We start from the raw sequence: 25,799 nt of genomic DNA on the forward strand, positions 1-25,799 counted from the left end.
TACTTTTCAATGGTGCTGCAAGCACTTGTGGATCATAAGGGACGTTTCACCAACATCAACACGGGCTGGGCGGGAAGGGTTCATGACGCTCGCGTCTTCAGGAACACTACTCTGTTTAAAGGGCTGCAGCAAGGGACTTACTTTCCGGACCAGAAAATAACCGTTGGGGATGTTGAAATGCCCATAGTTATTCTTGGGGACCCAGCCTACCCCTTAATGCCATGGCTTATTAAGCCGTACACAGGCAGCCTGGACAGGAGTCAGGAACTGTTTAACTACAGGCTAAGCAAGTGCAGAATGGTGGTAGAATGTGCATTTGGCCGTTTAAAAGGTCGCTGGCGTTCATTATTGACTCGCTCTGACCTCAGCCAAAGAAATCTCCCCATTGTTATTTCTGCTTGCTGTGTGCTCCACAATCTCTGTGAAAGTAAGGGGGAGACCTTTATGGCGGGGTGGGAGGCTGAGGCAAATCGCCTGGCTGCTGATTACGCGCAGCCAGACACCAGGGCGATTAGAAGATCACACCATGAAGCGCTGTGCATCAGAGAAGCTTTGAAAACCAGTTTCATGGCTGGCCAGGCTACCGTGTGAAATATCTGTTTGTTTCTCCTTCATGAAAACCCTCCCCCTTTACTGACTGATTTTCTGTAAGGAACCCACCCTGCCCCTTCCCCCATCTTTCTTTCAAACCAAATAAAGTCACTATCATTTAAAAATCATTTATTCTTTATTAATAGATTAGAAAAAGAGGGAGGGAACCCGGGTGGTATTTGGGAGGAGGATTGCTGGGAAGGAAAAAGCCACAAAGAAAAGGTTAAAAAAATGACAGCCTTTTGCTTGAGCTGTCTACTGGGGTGGAATGGGAAGGTGTACGGAGCCTCCCCCCCCGCGTTCTTACACGTCTGGGTGAGGAGGATACGGAACATGGGGAGGGGGGAGGGTGGAACAGGGGCTGAAGCGGCAGTCTGTTTTCCAGCAGCCGTTCCTGAACCTCCACCAGACGCCGGAGCAGCCCCAGCGTTGCATCCTTCATCCTCTGGTCTTCCTGCCGCCATCTCTGATCTCGATCGTCCCTCCTCTCCTCACGTTGGTCCCTCCTCTCCTCACGTTGGTCCCTCCTCTCCTCACGTTCACTGACTTCTTTCCTATACTTTGAAACTGTTTCCTTCCACTCATTCAGATGAGCTCTGTCACTCCTGCTGGATTGCATAATTTCAGAAAACATGTCCTCCCGCGTCTTCTTCTTACGACGCCTTATCTGTGATAACCTTCGGGATGGAGGAGGGAGGCTTGAGGAATTTGCAGCTGCTGTAGGGAGGGGAAAAAAGAGAGAATTGTTTTAAAAGCTACATTTTGCAGAACAATGCTTATACTCTTTCACGGTGACCAACACTGTTCACATTACATAGCACATGTGATTTCTGTGCAAGGTCGCATTTTGCCTCTTAATGCGGAGTGCCTGTGGCTTTGCTGCTAGAGATCACAGGTCTGGGCAACAGAATTCGGCTTGCATGCGGCCATGGTAAGCCATTGTTTTACAGCTTCTGCACCCTCCTTTCCCACATACCAAGCATAGCCTGTAGAGTGCTGCAGAAGCCTGGCCAATCTCAGCCAGTTGGGGGGGGGGGCAGTGTGGGGGGGCTTGTCTGGGCCCCTTCAGGCAAGTAGAGTGCTGCGGTTTTTCTGTTAACATTCAGCAGCACCAGAAAACAAACTAACCCCCCATTCCCCCCGCCATGAATTCTCTGGGATGATCACGGTACCCCTCCCCCCACCGCATGGCTGGTATCAGGGAAGATCCCTGCAGGCACCAAACTACCCCCCCCCCGCCACCGACCCCCCCCCCCCCCCCGCCATGAATTCTCTGGGATGATCACGGTACCCTCCCCCCACCGCGTGGCTGGTAACAGGGAAGATCCCTGCTAGCCAAACGCGAAAAACTCAGGGCCAATTTCCCATCTGCGCTTGGCTAACTGCAGGGAAGGATTTATTTTCCGCCACAGGCAAACAGCCCAGTTGGAACGGCCACCTCTGTCCCCTTAATTAAGTTCCCGTATTTCAACCAGGTTACCAGGAGTGATATCACTCTCCTGAGGATTACACAACAAGATAAAGAACGGATGTTGCTTGAATGCCAGCAAACACCGGGACCATACGCTGCCAGGCTTTGTCAGGCAATGATACCAGATTACTTGCTGCAAGCATGGCGTGGTCAAGTGTCCTACCATGGAGGAGGGAATAAGGATGCACTGCCCAGAAACCTTCTGGCAAGGCTTTCGGAGTACCTCCAGGAGAGCTTCATGGAGATGTCCCTGGAGGATTTCTGCTCCATCCCCATACACGTTAACAGACTTTTCCAGTAGCTACAGACTTTTCCAGTAGCTGAACTGACCGCGAATGCAAAGTCAGGCAAAGTAATCATTAAAAACCGTTTGCTTTTAAAACAAGTTTTATATTTTAAAAGGTAAACTCACCTGAGGTCCCTTCCATGGGGTCAGAGTCTTGGGTACTGGCTTGGGAGGCTTGGGAGGGTACTTCAGTCAGGGTGATAAAAAGATCCTGGCTGTTGGGGAGAATGGAGTGCTGTGTGCTCTCTGCAAGCTCATCCTCCTCCTCCTCCTCCTCCTCTACCCCATCGGCAGAATCCTCAGGCGTCGAGACTATCCCCGACCCAGAATCCACGAACAAAGGTGGGGTAGTGGTGGCAGCCCCCCCTAGAATTGCATGCAGCTCGGCGTAGTAGCGGCATGTCCGCAGCTCTGACCCGGAGCGACCGTTTGCCTCCTTTGTTTTTTGATAGGCTTGTCTGAGCTCCTTGACCTTCACGCGGCACTGCTCAGAGTCCCTATTGTGGCCTCTCTCCATCATGCCCTTGGAAATTTTTTCAAAAGTTTTTGCATTTCGTCTTTTAGAACGAAGTTCTGCAAGCACTGAATCCTCTCCCCATACAGCGATCAGATCCAGTACCTCCCTCACGGTCCATGCTGGTGCTCTTTTTCGATTATCAGCCTGCATGGTTACCTGTGCTGATGAGGTATCTGTGGTCACCTGTGCTCTCCACGCTGGGCAAACAGGAAATGAAGTTCAAATGTTCGCGGGGCTTTTCCTGTCTACCTGGCCAGTGCATCCGAGTTCGGATTGCTGTCCAGAGCGGTCACAATGATGCACTGTGGGATAGCTCCCGGAGGCCAATACCATCGAATTGCGGCCACACTAACCCTAATTCGAATTGCTAAAATCGATTTTTGGCGCTACTCCGCTCGTTGGGGTGGAGTACAGAAATCGATTTAAAGGGCCCTTTACATCGAATTAAATGGCGTCGTTGTGTGGACGGTTACAGGGTTAATTCGAATTAAAGCTGATAAATCCGAATTAAAGTCGTAGTGTAGACCAGGCCAGTGTTTACATTGACTGTCTGCAGGCATGGCCGCCCGCAGCACCCAGTGGCCACAGTTTGCCATTCCTGGCTAATGGGAGCTACGGGAAATGGCGCGGTCCGCAGGGACGTGGTGGCTGTCGCTTCCCGCAGCTCCCGTTGGCCGGGAACGGTGAACTGCAGCCACTGGGAGCTGCAGGCAGCCGTGCCTGTGGACGGTCAATGTGAACACTGTCTCGTGGCCCGCCAGTGGATTATCCTGATGGGCTGCAGGTTGCTCACCACTGACCTAGAATCAGCTGCCTGGTATCCCAGAGCGGGCGGGGTGTTGCAATATGCTTGTTCTGTGGAGAAGCCACCAAGAACTTGGCTACCCTTGAGGCAGAGCCTTTCTTGCATATTTCACTCTTTGCTCTGGAATTGAAAATGTCTATTTTAAAGGAAAAATGTCTCTGCCCCTTGGTGCTGTGAGGAACTGGGGGCTGAACCTGTTCTCCTCCATGGAGTGAACAACTTTCTCTTTGCTGCTCTCCTTTCCTCTTCTTGGGTGAGAGGAGCATCCTCGGCAACAGCTCCATGCCTCTCTGGGGTGTCTCCAGAGCTGGAAGCTTTCATGCTGGAGGAGGCTGGGATCTTAGGCAGCCGTCACACAGGTGTCAATGACCACACAAGGTGCAAGGCAGAGGAGAACTTGGTCCCTGGGGTTCTGTAGGGAAAATGTTGGGAGGAGTAATGGGGGTTGAAGTTTCAGTGCTCTAAGGATCAAGCAGGGAAAGGAGGGGAAGAAGAGGAACCAGCCAGAGGTAGCTGTGGTGTTTGTCATGAGGTTTGGCTTATGGCCCTTGAGCCTAAGCAGAGGCCCCATCTAGTTGGTAACTGTCCCACAAGTCTGAAAATGAAGCATGCATCATTGGAGGCAGCAAGGCTTGGAGATTAGCTGAGTGAACAGCGGGGAGCTAAAAGGGGGGAGAGGTGGGAGAGTCACATGAGAATCTCTGCCTCCCTCTAATACCTGCCAGTCATGGGTCAGAGGTGGGAGTGGGAGTGGGAGAGGGGCATGTGCTGCCAGAAGATCACTGTTGGAGGGGGTGGGGGGAGGGAGAGAGAGAGAGAGAGAGAGAGAGTGTGTGTGTGTGGAGGGGGAGGGAATTCCCTCTTTTATGGTCTCCCTGCTAGCAGCTGAATTTTCATTGTTTGGCTCCTTTTGATGTGTCCCTCCAGAAGTAGGGATGTCTCTTGGCTTTTCTCCCCCACCCCCCCTTTGGCTAACTCTCTCATTCCCATATTTCTCATGGCTGATTTATTTGCTTCCTGGGTAATACCTCTGCAGTGATGCCAGTGCTACTGGGGAGGCAGGGTAGTTTGCTGCAGAACATGGCCAATCTTTTACTTCTAGCTATGCCAATCGTGACTCCCCTGAGGGCTTGGACAGGGCTGGTGTGCAGCAACTGTCTGTAGCACTTCCAGTTGCAAAGGTAACATTACAAACATGACTTGAGTGTAACTGATGCAGTGACATTTGCTTGAGACTTCAGACAGCCCGAAACAATAGACCTGAGAGGCATGAACTCAAGGGGCTGTTAACCCAACAATGACAATTTAACTCACCATTGTCAGCTGTTTCAGGGACAGGGCAGATGTATTGTGATCTGCACAGTATACTGAGTGCCCCATTTTGCTCTCTCAAGTGGGTGGAGCTTTCCCCAAACCTCTGGTTTCCCCCTGGCTTGAAGCTGTTGTAAGGTGGGTCACAATCACATTTTGACCTGTGACTTAGCAGGTGCCTGTTTATCTGTGCTGATCAGGGTCTGCCCTGGCACAAGCACTAGGGTAAGTGCAGCTCTCTGACCAGGGACAAGCCTCTGAGGAGCTGGGGCTTAAAGTGCGCTGCAAGAGGGCTCATGTGACGAGTGAAATGAATTGGGGGAAGGGGTGTCTCATTCTAGTTCCCTGAGAACATTTCTCTGCCTCACCCACTTCCTCTCCCCACAGTGAAGCCCCGAGCTTCTCTGCGCAGGAAGCCAGGGGCTCCCTTTGGATCCTGGCAGTGCAGTGAGCAGCTGTCTGGGTGGTGCTGTGAGCTGTCTAGGGCTCTGCTGTCTCCCCACAGGGGCTGAACAGGCTGCTCCCACAGGACTTCTAGCCCTGGGGGCAGGACACTCAGACAGGGAACTGAAGCTGGATCCGCTGCTTGGGCCTATGGAACACAGCTCCCTGGGCTTGGACAAGTCTTCTCCAGCTCAGGCATGTAAAGGGGCTGCATGTCCCTTTAAGGTAGGAGCACCTGGCCCATGACTCCCAGTCGAGCAGTCAGGATCTTTACTCCACACAATGCCAAACTTTGTTAGAGCAGGTAATCATCCACAGCCAGCAAGGGGAGGAGGGAAGTCTCTGGCTGTGAGTCCAGCCCCTACGTGGCCAGCTGGGAGCCAATCCAGGGATTGTCCTGCTTTTGTTCCACAGGAGCAGGTCAGCTGGATGGAGGAGGTTGGGAAAGGAGCCAGAGTGCTGAGTTTTGGCTACTTGCTTCTCTCTGCTTGGGTAAGGATCCCAGGGCAGTGTGGCCTCAGGCGCCTTGTCCTTGAGTCCGGTATCTCGGGAATGGTTGTGGGTCCGCCAGACAGAGTGGGGGAGGGGAAATTTGTTCTTTAACTCAAGGGCAGGTTTAATTAAACATCAAGTGATCTGGCAGTGGCTCAGAGCTCTGTGAGAGCAACTTACTAAACCCCAGCTTGTGCTCAGAAGCTGGCTGGGGGTTGGGATCTTGTGGGAGCCACAGGTTTAGGTCTGTGTGCTGCCTGCTGAGATTACTGAGGTGCCGTTGCTGGAAGTGCCCCAGCAGTAGGGCATCGCTTTAGCGCTTTCTGTAGGGATCAGTCTGGGAGGCAGTTTCTATCTGATCAGATCTAGCCAGTTCCCAGTGACAGTCGTGGCCAAGGGGAGTGACACAAGGGGTGTAAGACATCATCCCACCTCTCCCTGCACACCTTTCTCAGGCCACCTCCTCACTGGCTTTGCAAGGTTGTGAGAGTGAGTGGATTCTCACTGGTGTCCCCATGTAGCAGCCCAATTTGTGGCATTCTAGGTGTTCACTGGAGTGGGTTTCTGTAGGTCCGTGTACTCCCTCTTCCCTGGCAGACTCAGCTTAGGTCCCTAGAATTCTGATGCCAGGTGTTGGGACCAGCCTGCTCCGCACTTGTCCACTGACAGCTTCTCACCAGAGGATCCCCTCATTTCCTGGAGGGTCCCTGGGGGCCTCTCCAGCACAGCACAGACACTTTGGGCCAGTCTGTGTCTGAAGGGATTTAAAGCTGTGGAATGTTACCTGTCAATCTCTAAGTCGGCCTGGAGATCTGAGATCCCTCTCCTGTGCCCTGTAGGAGCGCTTCATCCTAGCTGGGGGGGCCTTGTGGGAGCGTGTGGCAGAGTATTCCCAGGGGAGGGTCCTCTGCTTTGAAGTGCCATCAGAGTGCTAAGCCATCTGAGGAAGAGGAGGGAGCATGGCCTAGTGATTAGAAGAGGGCTCTGAGTCAGGAGTCAGATCTCAGCTCAGCCAGCAACTCACTGCCTGTGCCTGGGTGAGTGCCTTCCCCTCTGTGTGCCATGGGGATGATGATCCTGATGCACCGTTGGGGGGCTGAGAGGTTGGATGAATGGAAATTTGTTGAGGTGCATTCATGGGGTGCTGGAGAAGGCAGAACAGTTGCTGCTGCGGAGCTGAAGCTGGATGTGGTCTGCAGTCTGGCTTCTCCTTAGCTAGGTCAGATTTTTGCCAGCTTTGGGGTAGCATTTTTCGGTCTCTGCTTAGTAATTGGTACTCACTCAGGTCCTGCATTGACAGACTCAGTCTAATAATAATCAGGGACCAGGCAGGGTGCTGCATTGAACAGTAACAAGGGATAAAGCAGCAACGCTGGAGCCTTCATCAGTGGGTACAGGAGGCAGCGTCTCCAGACTCCCCTAGTCTGTAATGCCTGAGTGGGGTGAAGGGTGCCCTCTCCGCATGCCTGGGAGAGCTATGCTGGAGCTGAGCTGCTATCGTGGTTGCACAGCTGCTTCACCCAGAGATGCTGAGCAAGTGCCATCCTCTGTGCCCAGATGTTGGACTGAGATGGGCAGAGCCCTGAAGGCTTGTGCCTTGGCTGTGTCACTTCCAGGTGCTTCTCCTCCACTGCAGGCTCTAGGATGCTGGGGCCAGCTAGGCTAGACCTGCCCACGTGATCCTCACCGCTTCCAGCCCTCGCCCTGCCCGCCCATCATGCTGTGCTCCTGGCGTGGAAAGCTGAAGCTGCTGCTCGCCACTGCAACACTGGTGATCCTTCTCTCGTGGCTCTGTGTCTTTATGGGCAGTTCAGAATGTGAGTGTGGCCTGGCTCTGGGTTGAGGTATGGCCCAGGACAGGGGAATGAGCGACAGCATACAGCTGCCAGCCAGGGCTCTTGGCTTCTGGCTCTATCACTAACTTGCTGTGGGCCCAGTCCTTCCCTCTCTCTACCTCAATTTCCTCATCTGCTGTAACATGGGGTGATGCCCCTGCCCTGTCTCTGAGTGGGCTTGTGAGGACAAGTACATTACTGTGTATAAAGCATTATGAGTGGAGGTGGAGCTAGGAGAGGGGCTTAGAGATGGACACGGGGGCTGGGATCCAAAAAGGTTGCAAGGCTGAGCATCACAGGTGCTTAACTTCTAGGTGTGTAGAAAATCACAGGAACAACACTGATCTACAAAGCCTGGGCTAGGCACCTACGCTCCCTATGCAAGAGCTGTGGAGAGCTGGGTGCCTTACAATTGGATCCACAAAAGCCAGCATGCTTGGCTGGGAGCCACCTCAGCCAGCCAGTGGGAGATGCTGATGAGAGAGGTGCACTAAGCCCAACCTCCCACAGAGATAGGTGCCTGGGCTGGGCTGCAGGGAGGTCCTATCTCTGCCTGTGATCCAAACCAGGGGAAGATAGGTGCTCCTGTGCCTCACTGGTGTGTGGGGCCTGATTTGATAGGCCTGCTCAGAGGTCACCTAATTCCACTTAAAACTGCAGGGGGGAGGGAGCGGAGGATGTGCTCCCTCATAACCTGGTTGGGTGCTCATCTGGGACATGGGAGACCCCTGGTTCGAAACCCCCCTCTGCCTGAAGAGAAGTGATTTGAACAGGGATCTTCCACTTCTCAGGTGAATGCTCTAACCAGTGAGAGAGAAAGTGATTCTCACTCTCTCTGGCCCAATTAATGTTTGTTTAAAGTGGAATAACTTCAATAGCAGAGATTGAGGGAGATGCACATCAGAATATTGCCCACTCCCCACAAGCTGTTGATTGGAGTTAGGTAGCCTCTGAGCCTCTACTGGATCGGGCTGTGCATGTAATGCAGGTGGCCCAGTGCCTGGTTTGTGAATAGTCAGGTGTCCGGAGCCTAGAGGGAGGCAGCTATGCACATGCCTCTGTGGGGATTTGGGGCATTCTTTCTCCACAAATGGCTGTCCCTAGCCACCAGTGCCACTCCCATATTATCCCCCTCCCTCCCCATGCCCTACACTCACTGTAGCTTTGGGGTGCTCTCTCCCCACACATGGCCAACTGTTATCTCTTCTCCCTCCCCATTTCCATGCTCAGGGGGCAGTGCATGGGGTGCTGTCCCACCATGTCCCAAGGTGTGAACTCTCAGTGATTTGGGGGGCTCTCTCCCCACAGATGGCCGTTCCCTCCTATTGTCTCCTTGCTTTGGGGACCGGCCGAGCCAGGACCTGGAGCGAGAGGCCTTGGCATCTCAGGTGCGCAAAGTGGAAGAGGAGAACCTGCAACTACGTCTGCGGCTCAGCCAGTCTCAGGGACAAGCTGGGGCTGTGGACGGGAGCGATGGCAGCCAGCAATGGGCAGCCTCCTTTGATGATGGGGACACCCCAGGGGATGACAGGAGCAACCGCACGGGTTGCCCCAAGCAGCAGATGGTGCAGAAGTGTGAGGTGAGCGAGTACTGCCGGCTTCATGGCGCTGTCCTGCACATATGGCCGATGACACTGGGTACTGAGGGTCCCCATGGCCTAGGGTGATGGCCTGAGTCCCTAGATTCAACCGCCTCTGTACAGCTGCCCGAGTGCACTGGCCATGCCAGGGCCTCCCCCTTGCTGTCTGCTTTGTTCACGTCTCAAACACTTGGGCATTTTATTTGCAGTTAAGGGTGTGATGCTGACAGCCAAAAGAATGATCCCTTCTTGCCTCCCGCTGGGAGATGTTAGTGCCCCACCTGAGTGCCTCAACGTGTGTGAGCATACGGGTGGGGAGGCAGCACCAGGACTCCTGGGTTCTCTTCCCAGCTCTGCCACTGACCTGTTGTGTGATCTGGGTCAAGTCCTTCCTCGCTCTCTGCCTCAGTTTCTCCACCTATCACCTGTAGGTAATGACTCTGACCTGCGTCCCTGGGGGGCTGGGTTGCTGAGGCTGTTTCTGTGTGAGATGTGCTGCATGAGGTGAAATGGGCAGGTAGGAAAACTGCCTGACCAGAATGTTACGCAGCTGCTATCGCCATCTGCCTTGGGAGGAGAGGACTCTAATCAGCGCCAAGATCCTGGGGTGGAGGGATGATACTATAAAGTGTTATTGCCCCAGAGGCTGCTGCATGCTGGACAACTCTTGCCCCAGGGGTGCTGTTTTGGGCAGGGCTGATGGTGCCTTCTGTCTCTGGGCAGCTCCTGCACGTAGCGATTGTGTGCGCTGGTCACAATGCAAGCCGAGACGTGGTCACCCTGGTGAAATCCATCCTCTTCCACAGGTAACCCAGGCGGCCATGCTGGGGGAGCCTGTGCTACGTTATGCTAATTTATACAGGTTCTTACACTGCACTTACCCTGTCTTCAGGGGCTGGTGGGTTTCTGTCTGCATTTTTGACCCATGTGTTTTGGGGGTTCAAGTAAAATGGGGATCAGATATGAACCACTCCTGCAGCTTGGCTCCCCAGTCACAGAGCAGTGTGGGAAGGGGAGGTGTGCAGCTGGGAAGCCCAGGCTGTGGTGGTGGTGGGGAACTTAACCTGTCCCTCCTCCCCAGTCACAACTCCCAGGATCCTGTGTTACTGTGATCAGTGTTTGAGGGTCCCATGTGAAGGGGGTTTGCTGTCTGGGTAGGGGCTGAGTGAGGTGGGGGGTGGTGAAGGTGCTCTGGGTCCCACCTATCATCTGCTGGAGGGTGTGGATGGATCTGTCCCTGGTTGACTCTGGCTCAGGATGGGGCATCTTCTCCCGGATACCACCAGCTTTGGTGGTGGAGGAAGCTGTCCTGGGCTCAGTGGATTAGGCGGGATCTCTGACAGCTGCCTGCATTTCCCCCTGGCAGGAAGAACCCTCTCCATTTCCACCTCATCACGGACTCAGTGGCTCAGCAGATCCTGCAGACTCTCTTCCAGTCCTGGATGGTGCCCTCCATCCACGTTAGCTTCTACAACGCAGACGATTTGAAGGCAGGAGCCCCAGATCCCTTCCTCCCCTCCCCTGTTCCTCTCCCCCCTTTCTCAGCTTCTCTTTCCAGACTCAGTATTCCAGGGAAGTGAGCAGCCCCTCAGGGAGGTGAGGGGGTGGGGAGTGGTAGAGAGAGTTCACCAGACTAACAAAGGGTCCTGTGGCACCTTTAAGACTAACAGAAGTATTGGGAGCATAAGCTTTCGTGGGTAAGAACCTCACTTCTTCAGATGCAAGTCAGTGAAGTGAGGTTCTTACCCACGAAAGCTTATGCTCCCAATACTTCTGTTAGTCTTAAAGGTGCCCCAGGACCCTCTGTTGCTTTTTACAGATTCAGACTAACACGGCTACCCCTCTGATACTTTTCACCAGACTATTAACTCTTTTGCTGCTGGCCCCTCTCTCATCTGCTCTTCTTCTGGTGTCTATTACCATTTGACTGATACGGGGGCACTTGGTTGGTGTGGGGGTTGTGAAGGGGCCGTTCTACTCCACTTTGGCTCTGGTCTGTAGTAGCTGAAAGCTGCTCCCTTCTGCGAGTTCCCAGGTGGTTTCTGTATGGCAAGTCTCAGACCCATTCCTAGCAAGCACATGTCAAAATGACACAAACACTAGCCCAGTGATGCTAACTGGTCCAGTGGTTGGCAATCACCTCAGAGAGCCAGGTGTAACTGGGCCATGCACTCTCACCTAGACACGGCCCCTCCAAAGCAAGATGGGACTCATTAGCTTGGATATGAAACAGCTAGAGTCAAAACTGTCCACAGAAGCAGTGGGGTATACTAAGGGGCAGTGGGAAGCCTAGATATCAGAGTTCAGTCTGGTCACACACAATCGTGCACAGATGATGGGGAACAGGGAGGAGCTGTGGACAGAGCACAGAGAAATATCCTAAAGGGCCCAAAAGAGAACAGGCATGTGGGCAGGATTAAAGTGAGATTCCGCCTCAGGAAATACTGCTAATACATCAGGGGAAATATAACCTGAAACCCAGATCCTTGATGAGAGGGGCTGGCAGAGCCTGGGGAGAGTGGGGCTGTGATGGGACAGAGCTGCACAAAGACCCCTGCACCTGAGGGCTGCGTACTCAAGATGGTTTGTGTCCCAAAGCTGGGAGGGGATAGCTGCTCTTTGTATGGCTCTGGAAACCTCAGTCCCTGGGGTAACCTCTCACGGAGCAGGGGGGAGACACTCAGCAGGTGACATCGGTCCTGAGGGGCCCAGAGCTGAGACACAGACGGGAGGAAGTGCCAGGAAGGGCAACAGGAATGAACAGGGAGTTGTGGAGAGCGATTAAAGAACGGAATCCGTCCCACTTGGCTAGTGACTGTAAGGAGGGAGAATGTGGGGATGGGGGATATCTGGATGTGTAAACCCCAAGTGGGGGGGGGGGGGGATTTTTTCAGGCCGATACATAGGGTGCAATGCGGGGCGGGGCAGAGCAGAAGGAATCTTGCCTGAGTCTCAGGATGGAGACATCCTGACACTCGCTGGGGGGAGGAGCCCATTGCTCAGCTGTTGAACACTAACTGGCACAGACTGTGGAGAATGGGCTGTAGGGGTCAGTCCTTTGTGGGCCCTGGGAGAGTGACTGGCTGCTCTCCTGGGCCTTTTCCATCTTTGCTGCTTGTGGGGACATTGAGTGAGTCGGTAGGGAGGGGGTGAGGACAAGATCCATGGAGGTCTCGGATTCCCATCTGCCTTAAACACTTCAAATGGAAAATACATTAGCACTAAGCTTGGAATCTGTGCGCCCCCTGGTGGCAGCTGCCATAGTGGATGCAATCTGTGGAACAGGCCCTGTGCGGAGGCCTGAACAGCTGGAATGTTGTACAGTGTGCCCGTAAAATCCCCCATGTTATATCCCCTGAGATCCTGGGGGTGTGCCTCTCACCCATACGTGGAATGCAGTTGCCTTGCCTTGCTAGGACTCACTCATGCCTCCTGACGGTTCTGAAGCTCTGTGGCACAGTTGTGCTGCCTCGTTAGGCTCTGGGGCAGTGGAGGTTGGATTTGGGGAAAGGCCACACCACTTGACACTTCTGTTTCCGGGGGAAGTGTTGGGTTTGTGGTACAGACTCGGTGCTGTGTGCCTAGCCCCACGGGTATTTGGGAATGGCCATATCCTGGTCCTGAGGGCTCCTTCCCTCCCTGTTGCAGGCAGAGGTGTCGTGGATTCCCAACAAGCATTACTCTGGGATTTACGGGCTGATGAAGCTGACGCTCACTAAGGCGCTGCCCTCCAACCTTTCCAAAGTCATTGTCCTGGACACAGACATCACCTTTGCCACTGACATCGCTGAGCTGTGGGCCGTCTTCGGGAAGTTCTCCGGTGAGGGGGAGTTGTGGCGAGGAGGGGTATTGGGACCAGTTGAGTACCTGTACCTCTGGGAGAGGAGCCAGGCCCTTTGCCCTGGCTCCTCTGAAAACCTGCGTCCCCTTGGCATTGGGTGGAGTTTAGGAATCTGTTCTGCTTGGCTCTCCCTGTCTGTCCTCATCAGCCACTTGTGGGAGAGGGGGGAGGGAGGGTGCATGGATTTGTGGTGGTCACATACTCTTCTGGTGAGGTGGATCTGTCTCACTTTCCAGACAAGCAGGTGATTGGGCTGGTGGAGAACCAGAGTGACTGGTACCTGGGAAACCTCTGGAAGAACCACAAGCCATGGCCAGCGCTGGGACGTGGCTTCAACACAGGTGAGCCCAGAGCATGCACAGGTCACTCCTGTTGGGTGGGGGTTTATCCTGTCTCTGTCAGTGGTGAGGTTGGTGCAGGGCAAGACCCCCAGCATGTCTGGGGGACGGGGCTGGGATGAGGAAGCGCCTTCTTCTGCTCATTCCTGTTAGTCTTGCTGGTAGAGAGGAGCTGTTGCTGTGACTCCCGTCCTGTTCCAGAGAAATGCTGCTGCTGTCCCCTGTGACTTGGGGAGCAAACTGCCAGCAAATCCACTGGGAATTGAACTGTGGGTGGCCTTGGCCACAAGGGGCTGATGGCAGGTCTCCCCAGTAGCTCTGCCTGTGCCTCTCAGTCGTGACTAGTTGCCATACCTTGCTGTTCCAGCATGGGGCCTCTCTTACAGCCTGCCACTCTGATTTTATAATAGGGATAAGTGGTCCCTGGGAGCTGTGCTGAGACCCTTAAACTCCCGTAATGTGTCTCTCGAGTCTGAACTAGAGCCACATGTGCCAGCCTTGCTCCTTGGCTGCCAGTGCTGCACTGCACTGCACTCTGCTGCTTCCCCAGGGGTGGTTTCTTAGGGTCACTCAGTGGCACCCCCAGAGGTGACTGCTCCCCTAGGCCCATCCTTTAGTGACTGAGTGTGAGTGACAGAGCTGCCCGGGCCAATCAGAAAGCTTGAGAGGTGAGAACCCCCTCTCCCTCCACTCCCTGTACTCTGGGAATCCTATCAGAGGTGAGTTCCCAGGACTCCTCCAGCAGGAGATGCTGTTGTTGAGAGGGGTGTGGGACACAGGGATGCCATGTCCAGACTAGCCAGTAAGTCTAGAATCCAGTCCCCGGCAGGGACACCCAGCAAAGGGCCTTGCTGTTAGAGAACTTGCTATGGGGATGGTGTCCCAGAGCATTGACCTAGTACACTTCAGAAGGGACTGGCTGGAGTTGAGCTCAGCGATGGCTTAAGGTTGGATCAACTGCATCAAACACAGCGCTGGGTTGGCTGGTGCCTGTGTGATGTGGGGACACCTGTGACCTCTCCTCCCCCTCTTCCCAGGGGTGATCCTGCTGCTGCTGGAGCGCCTGCGCCGGATTGGCTGGGAGCAGATGTGGCGGCTGACAGCGGAGCGGGAGCTCATGAGCATGCTGTCCACCTCGCTGGCAGATCAGGTATGGAGCCAAGCTGAGTTCCAGCCTGCAGGCTCTTCTTTGACCCCAGCTCCTACTCTTGGGCAAACTATAGCTGCAGGAAGCTGCAGGTGGGGGAGCAAACGCTAGGGCTATGGGATGCTGCTGACACTACAGACAAAGGCTGTGAGTGGATGTGCTGGAACCCATGTTAGAGATCTGTAACCTTCCGCTCCATCAGCTCAGGCTTGGTCCTGACCTGCAGCACTCCTTGTATTTCAGCCCTGGACACCTCCCGAGCAGGGTCTGGTTACCATGTCCACCTGTAGGGTGGTTGTATGATATGGATGATACAGAGATCCCTAGTCTGACCTCCCTTGTCCTCTCAGGGTTTCCCCTCCAACCCTCAAGGGGGTCTCCAGAGGTGCCCAGCTCCCATGTGCTCACTGGTGATTCTCTTCCAGGACATCTTTAATGCAGTGATTAAGCAGAGCCCAGTGCTGGTGTACAAGCTCCCCTGCTTCTGGAACGTGCAGCTGTCCGACCATACCCTCTCAGAGCAGTGTTACTCAGAGGTCTCTGATCTTAAGGTGGGTCTCCCGGTCCCTGGCTGGGGCCTTTCCATATTCCTAGGAGGAGCTGCACTGGGCCCAGGAGTCTTGCATCTCCACTGCTGCAGGCACTGAACCCTCCTGGCCTGGAGGATGGGGTGTTGGGTCCTGTGGTGCAGCTTGCACCCCAGGCCTGGTGGGTGGCTGGTGGTAGATCCAATGGGGGTGGGGGAATACTGTGTCCCTGACGCTCCAGCCCGTCTTTTTCAGGTGATCCACTGGAACTCGCCCAAGAAGTTGCGGGTGAAAAACAAGCATGTGGAGTTCTTCCGGAACCTCTACCTGACCTTCCTGGAGTACGATGGGAACCTGCTGCGCAGGGAGCTCTTTGGTTGTGCCAGCCTGCCCAGCCCACCCAGAAACCAAGTGAGCCCTTGCTGGTTGCTAGCCGCACCCCTGATCCTCACTTGCCCTTAACATGTGGGAATGGGACATTCTGTCCCCCGAGCAGGCTCCATCCATGCCATCTCCTAGGACTCTGTCAGGGCTCTGCCCCGTCTAGTTGAAAGCATCCCATCTGTTCCAGCTGCAGCGCCTGCCTGCCCCTGCCCCTGCCCCTGCGTGTTTTCTAACACCAGTCTGGCCCCTGCCCTACTTCATTCTTATGTTCTAGCTGCAGCAGGCCCTGGAGGATCTCGATGAGGAGGACCCCTGCTATGATTTCCGCCGGCAGCACCTTATGCTGCACCGCATCCACCTGTTCTTCCTGCAGTATGAGGTCCTGGCCTCACCTGACCCTGCTGATGTCACCCTGGTGGCCCAGCTCTCCATGGACAGGTACTTGGCAGGGACTGGGATGGAAGAAGGGGTGGCTCCCACTGCTGAGGACGGAGGAGCTGTGGGCTCTGTAAGCTGGTTCATCAGCCCTGGAACTTCTGTAGGCGGAACTTTCAAACTGACCCAAGGTTAGCTCTGCACTGATAGAAACATTACTTCTTCAGGGGGTGCAGGAGACTGTTCTTGTAGAGACTGGGGCTCAAATGGGAGTCGTGCCACAAATGAAATGTTTGTATTTTGATTCTGGGATTGCAAAATCACACTTCACCTCAGAATCATGCCCCAAAACCTGAACCTTATATTAAAAAAAAAAAAAAAAAAAAGTTTCTAGCCCTCCTGGCTGCAAAGAAAACCTTGTAACTACAAACCTAGTGTACCTGATGCAGCAGCATCTGCCTGAGTTTACAGCGAGCCTGAAACACCAGCTGCAAGAGGTATGAACTGCTCCCTCATCTTAGTGGGGTGTTAGCTGTGAAACCTAAATATGAAATTACCAGGGTTAACAGTGTTAATTATTTAATTGCTGAACATAGTAGCAGAAATAGGCAATGAATGTGCTTATCCCACAATTCCAGACTCCCTCCCCACATGCCAAAAGCCCTATAAATAGCCGTTTAACTCTCCAACTCCCCTGATTTCTGTAGTGCAGTTACATGCTAACACACACACGCCTGTGGCATGTCAAAACCAAAAAGGTGGAGAGAGTAAAATAAACTGAATTCAATATTCAAACAACCACCACAAGGGACTGCTGCACTCTTGGGATGAGTCATTTTCATGCTTAATTAAATAAAAACCTGCACTCTGGAACGTGCCTGGAGCTGCCACAGAATTCCCAGCAAAGGCCACAGAATGTAAGGAACTTGCTATAGAATCCAGGTTGTTTGCTGTGGAGTATGCAGCAGGGCCTTGGACGTTATATTCTGTGGTAGCTTGTTGAGGGGGGGATAAAAAGGGGGTCAGCGGCAGTAGGGCAAGATGAGTGGCATCAGCTCTGCAGAGTGGGAGGCTTGCTCAGTCTCTTCTGCTTGGCTGTGTCCACTGCTCTTTCCTGCCTGCTCAGTTAGCTGGAGCTCTCCCCATGTGTCTGGCTCTGGCACGGCCAGTCTCATGCTGTTTCCTTTCGGCTTACAGGTTACAGATGCTGGAGGCAATCTGCAAACACTGGGCAGGCCCTATCAGCCTGGCGCTGTACATGTCGGATGCAGAGGCCCAGCAGTTCCTGCGCTATGCCCAGGGCTCGGAGGTGTTGAGCAGCCGCAGGAACGTTGCCTACCACATTGTGTACAAGGAGGGGCAGTTCTACCCTGTCAACCTGCTGCGCAACGTTGCATTGACCAATGCACAGACACCCTATGTCTTCCTGACGGACATAGACTTCCTGCCCATGTATGGTCTCTACGATTACCTCAGGTGTGGCCCTCTCCATCCTGCCCAAGCTAGTCATTCACCCCGAGGGGCCAGGGTGGGATGGTTCCCTCCAGGTTGTTACCCAAGGTTCAGTCTAGTTCACTGTGTCCCAAACAATGGGGCTCCCAGCCCTTCCCTCAGGAGGTGATTTCCCCAGCCTGGGAGCTCTCGCTCTCAGGAAGTTTCTCATTCTGTAGGCACAGGCTGGGCTTGAGCCCTCTGGGAGGGTCCTGCTGTCACATGGGAGAGAGAACCCTTGCTTTGGGAGGAAGACGCCCCTTCTGCACCACTGGTGCATGGGGGTGCTGCATCCTTTCTCTGCATGGTGGAGCCCATGGGCCTTTAGACTCTTCCCCCCCCCCCCCCCCCCACCAACCTCACACTAAGAAAAGACAGGATCCTCTAGAGCCTGCTGATGCCCTTCCAGCGTCTGCTAAGGGGGCCCAGGAACACAGCTGTGCGTAGGGCTCTTAGCTCCTAGTGGGTGGCCAGTGGTGTGCGCTGCAGTCACCTTTTGCTGTCTCCACGCCATCCTAGTGAGGCCTCATGCTCTCCCCTGCCCTGCTCCAGGAACTCCATCCGGCAGCTGGAGCTGCCCCAGCGGAAGGCAGCGCTCATTGTGCCAGCATTTGAGACTCTGCGCTACCGTCTTGCCTTCCCCAAGTCCAAAGCGGAGCTGCTCTCCATGCTGGACATGGGCTCCCTCTACACGTTCAGGTAGGTGCTGGAGCCACTCTCCTCCACGCCGCAGGGCCCAGGCCACAGGCAGCAGGAGGCTCTCTGGTCCCTCCCCATTCCTAGGGGCTGTGGTGCAGCCCAGACCCAAGCACCTCTCGTGTCATCCTCCATCCTCTCAGTCTGTGCCTGTATCTCTGTTCTGAAGCTGCTGCCCTACAGGTAGTGAGAAGAGTGTGCATCTCCCTGTAACCCCAGGGTTCACTGCGCCGCTGGCCTCCCTTTGCAATTTGTCTCTGGGACCTCTCTGTGTCACATCTATCGGGTGCTTCATTTCTGTCTGTCTCTCTGAAGGTACCATGTGTGGCCAAAGGGCCATGCCCCAACTGACTATGCCAAGTGGCGGACAGCTACGGTGCCGTACCGTGTGGAGTGGCAGCCGGACTTTGAGCCTTACGTTGTAGTGAGGCGTGACTGCCCCCAGTATGACCAGAGATTCGTAGGCTTTGGTTGGAACAAGGTGTCCCATATCATGGAGCTTGATGCCCAGGTGAGTGAGGAGCCAGTGGAATTTTCTGCGCCCAGACTCTGCTTTGTCCCTAGGGATCCCATACTGCTGCCTTGGGCAGGTGCCTTCTGGGTCCCTCCCAGCACAATGCTTCCTTTGGGCTAAACTTTGCTGCCCCTGAGCAGGTGATCTGGCCCCCATGGGTGTGGTCAGAGCCCTGCTCTGTGCCTGCTTGCTGACCTCCTGCTTCTTCCCAGGAGTACGAGCTGCTGGTCCTGCCCAATGCCTTCATGATCCACATGCCTCACGCCCCTAGCTTTGACATCTCCAAGTTCCGCTTGAGCGCTGGCTACCGGGGCTGCTTGCAGACACTGCGGGAGGAGTTCCACCAGGACCTGTCGCGTAGGTATGGCGCCGCCGCACTCAAATACCTCACTGCCGAGAGGAGCCTGTGATGCCGAGGGACAGCATGGCGGTGGACTGGAGAGGGAAGGGGACAGACCCCTTCCTTCCTACATGGCTCACTGCCTGAAAGGGATCAAACCTGCAGCACAGTTTCCCCATCACAGGAACAGTAGCTCCCACTAGGGATGGAAAGAATCAAGAGAAAGGGGCTCTTAGGAGCAGTTTAAGTGGCTGAGGGAGCAGAGCCTCAGGGCTGAGGGTTTCCTCACAGCAGCTGAAAGCCTCACCCAGAGACAGGACAACATTGCTAAACTCCCCGCAAGGGGGCTACCTGGAGCCTATTTCCCACTTCAAGGGCCAGGGTGGGATTAGTCCCTATCATTCAGTTTCCAGAGCTTTGGCTAGTGTGAATGACCCCAGTGATGGGGCTCCCATGCAGTCCCCTGGGGCACTTGCCAGAAAGCTTTACCTGATGTTCTGCAAGATGCTTCCTTGCTTGGTTTCATCAGCTCCTCCCCTTTGCACCCTCTGGGCTTTGCCTCCTTCAGAGCCCTGCAGTTATTGCTGTCAGGTGTAGCTTAGCCCTGCAAGACAGGCTGAACTTAATTCTTAATTTCTTCTGATGAACCTCTTCTTCCCCTTCTCTCCCCCCCCCCCCCCCCCCCGTTGTGATTACTTGTCTGACCTCCTTCCCTGTGCCCAGATGGGACTGAAGCATCCCCAAGGGGACAATGGCCAGCAGAATTGGTCTCTTAGGGCATGCCTACACTGCTGTGAAACGCACAGCTGCAGCAGGTTGCAGGGCTATAAAATTGCAGTGTAGATGTTGGGGCTGAGGCTCTGTGACCCTTCCTGCTTGTTTGCAGGTGGCTGTATGTGCACAAGTGTGCCTATCTTTTGCTGGCTGAGGGTCTGTACACAACAACACCTGCCAGCTAAGATCCCTGCATAGGCACTACCTCTGGCCAGCCTATACCACTAACCTTCATGGCCATCTTCCCACAGAGGAGGGGAAGTCCTGTCCCTCTTCCCCACACTGTCTGGACGGGATCTCAGGCTGCTGCTGCTTGGTGTCACATCTCCGGATTCTCCCGCATGTGGCTAGTGAGGGTTGGTGCTGCAGGTCTGAGGCCCTGGTCAGCTGCTGGGGCTAACAGCAGGTTTGGTTCTGGTCTGTGCCTTCGAGCTGAGCCAGTATTGGATGTATTGCCAAATTGTGGTGCCTGTTGTAAGAAAACCATCCAGTCCCTGCCACTCTGGGAGTAGATAAAATTGTCCCCTGGTAGCCACCACCTGCTCGGAGAAACCTCTCTGGGGGTCACTTCCAAGTCTCAGAAGGAAAGAGCCTGAATCTCAGTAATACTGACATTGACAATCAGGGACCCAGTTGACATTGTAGCTGGGTGCCATGGTCGGAGCCTGTGCTGGGAGCAGCTTCGGCCAGGTGCTTTTCCACAGTCGTCACACACTGGAGCACGGAGGCACAGTTGATTTCCTCACTCTCTATTTAAGTTATTTAAGATGATTTCTCACAGGATGTAAATGATTAGGAGGGCCTGGGGTTTTTAGCCTCTCTCTTACTTCAGAACCATCAGCAAGGATCTTCAGGCCCATCGTTGCTCGACTCTGTTCTTCACTTACTGGCATTAATCTGAACCGCAAGAGCCGCTACTGTGCTGGGAACTCTTTGTATGGAAAGGGCACAAATGTCTCCGGTAACTTTTAATTAAAGCTTTTTTTAAAAATTTTTCAAATCCTTGGGGAGCCATATGGTTATTTTGTCACATTCTGTCTGATGCTGGGATTGGGGCAGGGCTTATAGGCAGGTAGGAAATGAGGGCAAGGTCACTTCCCCAGGAGAGAGGGTTGTGTGAGGAGCTGATACTGCATCACAAGCTTGTGGAGGGATGGTAACTACAGTGTGTACAGAATGGGGATTTAAAGGGTTGGGGACAGCAGTGACAACAAGCTGTAGAAATGTCACCTCCACTAAGCAAGAGAGAACTCATCCCCTACCCAGAACTGGACCCTCTGGCATTTATTAACACCAGGAAGATCAGTTCATTGTCTACCAAAGTGTTGTGGTGGTGGGTGGCTCCTGTTATGCTTTGGCTGAGAGAGCACAACTGCGCTTTCAAAGTGACTGTACTATTATTAACAAGAGTTCCTTCTTCCTGGCATCCTCACAACAAAAGCTGAGACCAGCAGTAACCACCTGCCCATAGCAGCATGTGCCTAAACTCGAGCATAACTAAAATCAAGCTAACCTTGTTACCTAGCATCTGTGCTAGGAGAAATGGTGATCTAGCACATGTTAGCTAAGCCTACCTATACTTGACCACTTTTCTTAGGCCAGGTCTAGACTAGAAATTTTTGCTGGTATAATAAGGCTTGCTACAGGTGGGAGTGCTTTGGTGACATTTCTCTAGCCCCAGTCAAGATGCAGTTTTATCCTGGCTTAAAAACGATAGCTTATTTTGTTTGGGGAGGTGATTGAACTATACCTCCAGAAACACTTTTGCCAGTATAAGCTATGTCTACGTTAAGAGGGTTTGCCACTACGGCTGTACCAGGAAATCTTTTCTAGTACAGACCTGGCCTTAATCAAGTCAAGCCCTACACTGTGGCCACTGCTTTGAAAAAAGACTTAAGAGCCACTGACCCAAAGTAAAATTGGGCCCAGGCTGAGTCCCCAGCCCTCCTTCTGGGCATGTGATCTTGGGGGAACTGCTGACAAGTGCAGTGAACGTCCTGCACCATCGAAACAGCCGGAGTTATGGCCTGTGTTTTCACCCCGAACACAAACGTAATGAACAAAACTGCAGCTTTGGGGCATAAGGGGAAGCGAATGACAGCAGAAATGAGTTCTGGCTGCAGAGGCTAGTGGCTCTTTTGTCGTGAGAAAATAGAGCTGTGTGACAAAGCTCCGCTTTCAACCTCTACCTGAACGTGTTCATCCACTGATGGAAGTGAGGCCTGAGCTCTGTCTCACTTTCTTGGGAGCTGTTACAGTAGAAAGCTCTTCCAGGCCCAGGTACCCCGTGTAGTGATGGGAAATGCTTCCCTCACCTGGTTAAACATGGCTACAGAGACAAGAGATTTTATTGTGTTTTATTTAGTAAAATGTTAAAATAAATAAATACAAATTGATCAGATGCTCTGTATCCCTCTCCCCCTCCCTCCCCTCACTTTAATTTGCTAAAATCTAAACACAGTTGTACCAAAACAAACCACAAGGGACTTGAAGGCTACAGAGAGAAGGCAGCAAAGAGACTGCAATTCACTATTAGCATCAGGCTAAAAAAAATAGAGATATTTAAAAAAAACAAACCAGCTCACGAGTCAGTATTATTCTCATTATGCAATTCTGTGAAAACAAAGTGGTGCCATTGAAAAAAGGGTATTTTACACCAAGGCCTGCAATGATATGGGATTCTCAGAAATGGGAGGGAACACGAGACGCTGGGGTTGTCTGGCACGAATGACAAATGAGAGAGAGGTGAGGAGAGGTTGGATGGTATTTGGATATTAAGGTTCTTCATTCCTGTTCATGACTAAATATGTCACGTATGGCTGTGGAAATCTATTCAACAAAAGACAAAACCTGCTACTTTTCCTGGTAGTGCCCTGGAGCACCAAGGAAGTGCTGCTGCTCTTTTACATGCACTTGCACTGAAGGTGCTAGTTTCAAGTGTAACCACTCAATCCTGCTACAGGTATATGGGATGTTGAGGCCACTGCCTTATTACTGAAATGAAGGACCCCTCAAGAACAGCTGCTTTCCTGTTTCTTTATCTAGAACTCAGTGCTCAAATTATTTTAGCCTCTTTGATCTTTTCCCCTTTTCAACTTGGAATTAGCTCACAGGTAGGTGTAACATAGCCAGGGGCTGAAGGCACAGGCAGGGAGTGTGGGATCTGTTACTAAAGAGCATTTGAAGAAAGTCAGGTGAGTGGGAGAGGGTAAGATGGCTCAGGTGACTGGAACTAAGATACGGCGTCTTTCACTTCTAGCTCAACGGCCTCAATATGAACCATGACAATTTTAAAGCTGGTCAGGGCCCATGGGTGAAATGAGTTACTGGGTCTCACTGCAGCTCCTAGTGGACCAGTGTCTACATCACCAAGTCCATCACGTCGTCATTGGCACTAATTTTACCTTTCATTAGCATATGCAGCCAAGGTCAAGGACTGATTTGACCCCAGAAATAGTGTTTACACCTGGTCCCTGTCTGTAAAGAAGTGTGTTCAAACATGATGTTAATCCCTCAGCCATGGTGCTCCTTCATAACCCACTGTACTACTTAGCTTGGCCTAGTCCTTTTCCAAAGGGCTGGATTCTCTGCCTGTGTCCTCCACTGCAGTCACTGTACAACTATAGCTCAGCCACTCTTTCCTTTCACACCAGGGCTAAACCCCTCACCATCGACAATGACAGGTTTAATTTATTCCTTTAATTTTTGCAGTGAGATTAACTATCCTGTGTGAGGTATCTCACTGTAAAATCTTAAGTGGAGACAGGGCACTTGTAGCATTTATGGTGAGGTAAACTAGGGGAGATCAACCCTATAGTCCCACCCGTAACTGACTCTGCCTAGGTTACCTCCCTGTAAAACTACGGGTGCCTTGTCTTCCCTAGTTTTTTCCAGCATGACAACACACACATATTAGGTAGCCCATGGTAAAAACATTTTTTTGTCAGTGAAGCTATAGCCTGAATGTGGGAGCTCAGAGCAGAATCTCCAGTAGTGTATGACTGGATGGGGCTGGTGGGTTCCGGCTGGGAAGCCGGCATTGTTCTTAGGAGATTCTTTTTAAATTGCCCTAAGGAGCCCTGGCTGCCTGTCATGGGTGGTACAGGGAGTGACCCAGAGGCAAAGTAAATTTTGAAAGGGAAAGGTCCATGTTAAATTCTGCTCCAAGCCTGAGAGTCAGTCAACTACTTTCAACACAATTATAATTAAAATGAGGAAACATGTTTCAGAATTACAGACTAGCAAGCAATAACATGCAGACTTCTGCTCTGTTCATCTATTACTGTTATATACCCATTCACTCAGTGTTGGCAGTTCTTGGTGACCAAAGAATGAGAAAAACACTTGGCCCTTATACAGCAAGTGTAGAATTACCACCCCTATTACTATTTAATAGAGAGGGAAACTGAGGCATGGAGGGTTTTTTGGTTTTTTTTTTTTCAAAAGTGGCAGCTGATTTTTTGGGTGCCCAACTTGAGACACCTTCATTTTGATTTTCAGAGGTACTGAGCCTAGGCAGCTTCACTTGCTTTAACTGGAAGTGTGGGTGCTCAGTACAGTACTTCAGAAAAATCTGGCCCTTGCTCTTACACTAGCTACCCAAAAATCAGAGGCAACTGTTGAAAAATTTCCCCTGGAGACTTACCCAAGGCCACCCAATAAACACATAGCAGAGCTGGGATTATAACTCGGGAGTTACTCGGTCCTAGCCTTCTGCTCAATCCACTGCGCATCTCTGCTTGCTTAGTGAAAGTAGAATCTCTCTCTTTTCTGGCTCAGAGGCACCAGCCAATTCTTCATTTTTTCCCAGCAACACGGCTAAAGGAAGCTTTCTGAATACCAGAGAACAAAGGAGTAGGAAGTGGCTGAGTTTATGCTGCCTGCATTGTAAATAAGTAAATAAAAGTAATTTTAAAAACCGAACGTGGTAAAAACACTGCTAAAATGACAGGAGACTGGCATCAACATAACAACCTGGACCAGTTAGCAGCCTTTTCTTGCCCTTTGTCCACTTAGACAGTGAGCGCTTCTGGGCAGGGGGTCTTTGTTTCTGAAGCACCGCCACACATTTGGGCATTACAGAACTAGTAAAAATAGTAACAATGGAGCAATTGTTCCCTTACCTGTGCACTGAATTTGTGTGAGAAGTATCCCCAGTCTGGTACCAATGCACTGCTTCTTAATTTAGATCGATGCTCCAAGAGATTCTGGCAGTGGGCCCACCCCCTTGCTGCTGCTTCGCAAGACACTTGCCTTTCGTCTTTTGAAGCGCTTGCCTAAATTAGGGAAATTCCTCTTTTGGAAACAGAATCAAACCAAGTCACAGGAGAGGTCAAGATAGGAAAAGAGAGTACCTGTCCCTCTGGGTCCTAGGGCCAGCCCCTTTACCTTCAACCCTCTAACTGCAGCACTGCTCCTCTGGGATATTTTCTATGCTTTTCTTTTACCTTCCCCCACCCCCGTGTCATTTCTCCTTTCTCTCCCATCTATTCTCCCTTTCCTCTTCCTACCCTAGCTCTTCCCCTCACTCTCTGCACCACACATGGACTCTCAGGCCTTTACATGCCCCTGCTCTGAGAAAAAGGTTCCCTTTTGTTTCCCCCGTGCCCATTCAGTGTTCCCCTCCAGAACAGGGAGGTGAGGAGAAACACAGATGCTGGTCGAGGCAGGTCAGTAGCTCCTGTACGTGGTGTCAGTATGGCTGAGCATATGTGTCTTTAGGCTTATCATTCGCTGCACTGCCCAGAATCACAGGCTGTGTTTACACTAGCATTTTTTCCTCTAAAAATATCCTACTGTTGCTACCACTGCTCCAACTTCACCCATGAGAGCACTAGTGTAGACCAGCTGCCTGTCATTTAACCCTAGCAGTGTAGGTTCAGGCAACATAGCAGCTGGAAAACCAGAGGGTCATCAGAACCTTGCCTACAATAGAGCTCCTGCTGTTGCTGCCTTTAGTGGAACTTCAATGCTGGGGAAACCTAGGGAAAAAGGCTTGTTGTTTTAGTGATCTATTAATACCATGCACACCAATGCAATG

The 25,799-nt window shown here is 52.5% G+C and overlaps 2 protein-coding genes across 8 annotated transcripts in view; one reads left to right on the forward strand and one right to left on the reverse strand.

Annotated features, from left to right (window-relative positions):
* Positions 1–20,761, forward strand: part of LARGE2 (LARGE xylosyl- and glucuronyltransferase 2) — a 62,170-nt gene extending 41,409 nt beyond the window's left edge. For 2 of the 7 annotated variants that reach the window (XM_054024645.1, XM_054024649.1), the window contains 14 exons: positions 7,554–7,734; positions 9,061–9,332; positions 10,056–10,138; positions 10,699–10,822; positions 12,981–13,152; positions 13,410–13,514; positions 14,549–14,661; positions 15,084–15,209; positions 15,441–15,596; positions 15,844–16,007; positions 17,142–17,420; positions 17,988–18,134; positions 18,447–18,642; positions 18,858–20,761. In XM_054024645.1, coding sequence (XP_053880620.1) covers positions 7,635–7,734; positions 9,061–9,332; positions 10,056–10,138; positions 10,699–10,822; positions 12,981–13,152; positions 13,410–13,514; positions 14,549–14,661; positions 15,084–15,209; positions 15,441–15,596; positions 15,844–16,007; positions 17,142–17,420; positions 17,988–18,134; positions 18,447–18,642; positions 18,858–19,055 — 2,235 coding nt within the window. In that variant the 5' untranslated portion in view covers positions 7,554–7,634 and the 3' untranslated portion in view covers positions 19,056–20,761. Of the gene's footprint in view, positions 1–5,839; positions 5,918–7,533; positions 7,735–9,060; positions 9,333–10,055; positions 10,139–10,698; positions 10,823–12,980; positions 13,153–13,409; positions 13,515–14,548; positions 14,662–15,083; positions 15,210–15,440; positions 15,597–15,843; positions 16,008–17,141; positions 17,421–17,987; positions 18,135–18,446; positions 18,643–18,857 lie in introns of those variants that run through there. The other 5 variants (XM_054024647.1, XM_054024646.1, XM_054024650.1 and 2 more) reach the window with 5 other exon arrangements.
* On the reverse strand, positions 706–2,919 carry LOC128835294 (SRRM2 protein homolog rsr-2-like). The gene is made up of 2 exons (XM_054024660.1): positions 2,475–2,919; positions 706–1,308 (listed from the first exon to the last, which is right to left on the reverse strand). The coding sequence occupies exons 1-2, from the start codon at positions 2,866–2,868 to the stop codon at positions 815–817; spliced, it is 888 nt and encodes a 295-aa protein (XP_053880635.1). The 5' UTR covers positions 2,869–2,919; the 3' UTR covers positions 706–814.
* Positions 20,762–25,799: the final 5,038 nt, after the last annotated feature.

Source organism: Malaclemys terrapin, chromosome 4, assembly GCF_027887155.1.
Source record: "Malaclemys terrapin pileata isolate rMalTer1 chromosome 4, rMalTer1.hap1, whole genome shotgun sequence".
In the NCBI taxonomy this organism is placed as follows: domain Eukaryota; kingdom Metazoa; phylum Chordata; order Testudines; family Emydidae; genus Malaclemys; species Malaclemys terrapin.